Source organism: Scardinius erythrophthalmus (assembly GCF_964197995.2).
Source record: "Scardinius erythrophthalmus genome assembly, chromosome: 4".
NCBI classification, from domain to species: Eukaryota; Metazoa; Chordata; class Actinopteri; order Cypriniformes; family Leuciscidae; genus Scardinius; species Scardinius erythrophthalmus.
This window is the reverse complement of record NC_138224.1, coordinates 33354416-33357726: the sequence shown is the minus strand read 5'-3', so window position 1 is coordinate 33357726 and position 3311 is coordinate 33354416. Positions and strand designations below refer to the sequence as shown.

Genomic DNA, 3311 nt, shown 5'->3' with positions numbered 1-3311 from the left:
TAACTGGTACAAATGCACAGATATTGATATATACAAATTGGGAGAGGCTACAACATTCAAACTGAAAATAATGCTTTAGAACTAGGAATGTCAAGATTAACTGATTTTTACAATAACCGCGGTCCATAAATCCACTCAAACGCATGAAGTCAATGGCAGGTTCATAAGTTAAATGTGAAAATCTTATTTTCATAGCGGCCAAAGGAAGAGTTAAAAAAAAAAAGGATCATGTGCAGCCGCGTTTGTCACGTAAAAATGGACATGAACCGTGTAAGCACATGGAAAGACATAGATCTTTCAAAAACATCCACATAAATCTGCTTTCTTATAGCTAGCTAGGTAGGTATAGGTATTGCTAATAATGATAATAATAATAATAATAATAATGATATTCTACTGCCTATTTATAAGTTTACTTTTTATTATATTACTTTTTTATATATATTTGAATCCTGACATCCCTATTTAGAACATGTAAACAAATGCAGGGTTAATCATTTAATATCGGAGAGAATATGGGGAAGGAAAATGTCCTTATAAAATATTTCTAAAACACTAATGTTGTTTGCCCAAGCTGGATCTTTATGGATGAACAGAATTACAACATCCAGCGGAGTCCATACCACCAGGTGGCATGTGCCAGCTCCCGTAAGGTACAGGTTGCCCTGAATTTGATGCCAGTAGTTGTGAGTCGGCTTCATTTTCAGTAGGCCAGTAACTTCATCCAGTTTGAGATAAAAGTCCTTTGCCTCTGCTGCCTGAATTATGGTCTTGTTTCTGGCTGCATAAGGACATTTCACCTCAATGATGCAGTCAGCAGATACTGTCCCATCTGGAGAGCCACCAAGCAGGCCACTGTCAGAGAGAAACACTCCGCTCTCCTGGATGGTCACACCAGTGCGCTTCATGTACTCTTCTTTAGCCTTTGGCTCATGAACGATTCCCCAATCACAAGCCTGGGGGTTGAAAGGGAATTTCATACACAATGGCATCACAAGGTGCTTTATAAAGGGAGAGAAGGAAAGAAATATCAGCCCAACCCTTGTAGTACAATCTTTGTTTACACTTGTTTGATTTAAAAATTACCCTAGGGTCTCTATGTGGGTTTTTTCTGCCACCAAAGGGTGATATGTAGAACTAATTGACAATAACCTTCACTGTATTTGAGAGTAAAAACATTTTTGGTGAAGAAACTTAATTGTACATAAATTTTGAATATGTGATAAAAAATAATGTAAACGGTCTAAAATACACTGTGGGCAAATTTACAACCCTTTCAAACCTAGTTTTGGCTGTTTAAAAGCCACAACCATTACAGCTGAAAAAACCTCTGATAAAAAAATTTGATCAACCTTTTTTCCCCAAACACTATTCATCAAGCTCAGACCTGATCAAAACAATTATTTTTTTGTTTTTAAATAATGGATTTTAACCTTGTGAATGCCTTTCATATGTGATTTCACTGCAGTGTCATGGTTGAATGAAAAATTGTGGTTATAATGGGAGTTGCTGGGGAGTATTACTTAAAATTTGATGCTGCAGAAAAAGTAATGTGCCAAAGCAGATGTTTTCACAAGTCTTTGGAAGATCCAGGAGTGTGATAGCATATAACAAATATAACTAAAGGATATGTTTTATTACAGTACCCAAGGGTTAAAAGAACTTTGTGTCCATCACTTACATGAGCTCCTTGCTTGAAGTTGTAATGACCAAGCAGCGTTTTGAATAATGAAGGAGGGTAAGAGTTCCTCTTCACTGCCGCCAACACAAGACCAAAGTTGCTGGCTGTAACTCTCTTCTTGCGATATGCCATCCTGTTATAAAGAAACACACAACAGTTAACCTCACAGTCACTAATGACTTTTAGTACACATGAAATCAATCGATCCTTGTATGTATTATTACCATAAGTCATTCTGAGTTTGCCCAACTGTGGCCCTCTCGATGGCTTCCTTTTGTTGTGGGCTCACAGCAAGGGATGAAAGGAGATGTTGAGCTTTGTCCTCACAATACCCGGAGTTGGCCAATATCCCATCAAAAGTTTTGACGTGATGGCAGGGGTCAAAAGTCTGTCCCAACAAATATCATTGAATCAGAATAACAACAATTAGATCCCTTCATGTCAACATTGTTCACAGACATACATATATTGAGTTGCCTTGTGTACGAAATGCGCGGTTTGAATAAAGTTAAAATTAAAGTCTGAACAGGTTTATGTCTGATTTGCAATTTAAATCTGTGGATATGTCAAACTAAATTTACCATCTTACTAGGGATATCGTCAATCTTTGTAACTGATTTAATGTTGTGTACATGTGAAGTTTCTGATAAAGCAGGACATGAAACAACAAAACACAAGTCAAACCTGAGGCAGTGCAGGAGGTTCTGGAGCTAATATCCAACCCAGACCTGTAAAACGGTCAAGCTGTGCCAGAGATGACGATGCCCATTCTCTGTCCTCCGGGGTGACAGGGCGTTTAATTCCAGCTGAAAAAATAGCATAAAGGATATGATGGTAACTGCTATCTAACCCAGGCTTAGATTTTACTATGAAAAGAAAACATATGGTCATTGTTTTTCCAATGATAACAAAACAGAAAGCATGACAGATATTTCCAAGTTACTCGAAGAACTAACCTTGTGATGTGGAAGGTGCAATCACAGACACTTTCTTGGCCGTGATTTGCTCTGTTTTGGGTGTCGTGGGCCTCTTCCACATACACTCGACATCCGTGCGGGTGAAGTTCTTCTCAGCCCAAATGAGGAGGGCTGCAACATGGTGGCACTTGGACCTCCCGATGGCACAAGAGCAAGAACTTGCCTTCACTTCCTGTCCCTCAACGTGTACCTGAGTGAAATCAACTTTGCTAACCCTCACAAAAAACTCTTAACAATGCTAAGAGGCAAAGCTTTGTAGTGCACTCTGTAAGCCTGCACTGCTAACTTTTTTTTATTATAGTATGTTTATTTTTTTATTGTTTATACTTTTTGCCCCCTGAAGTCTGGTAGTCACTGTATAAGATACCTCCTATATTTACTATTTAATTGTTCGTTTCCTGTCTATTCTGCACACCCTGAGTGTTTTCTTGAGAGCTGAATGTAACAAGTGAATTGTGAGATCAATAAAGGTTTTTCTTATCTTTGTGTTGCACTAGGTGGAGCCAACAACTAGTTAGGTAACGTCTAATCTGTATTGGGCGAGCAATACTTTTCCAGAGTTTTAAGTTGTCAACAAACCATAGGTACTTATTCTAACATAGCTAAGTACAATAGTTAACGTTACACTTGTACAGTAAAGTTAGCTTGGTGGC

The 3311-nt window shown here is 38.2% G+C and overlaps 1 protein-coding gene across 1 annotated transcript; it reads right to left on the bottom strand.

The window, feature by feature from the left end:
* Positions 1-494: 494 nt before the first annotated feature.
* LOC308689284 (uncharacterized protein) lies at positions 495-2982 on the bottom strand (the record flags this gene model as incomplete). The annotated part of the gene is made up of 5 exons (XM_081362938.1): positions 2638-2982; positions 2366-2487; positions 1906-2069; positions 1682-1814; positions 495-956 (listed from the first exon to the last, which is right to left on the bottom strand). The coding sequence occupies exons 1-5, from the start codon at positions 2717-2719 to the stop codon at positions 495-497; spliced, it is 963 nt and encodes a 320-aa protein (XP_081219064.1). The 5' UTR covers positions 2720-2982.
* Between the last annotated feature and the right edge of the window lie 329 nt (positions 2983-3311).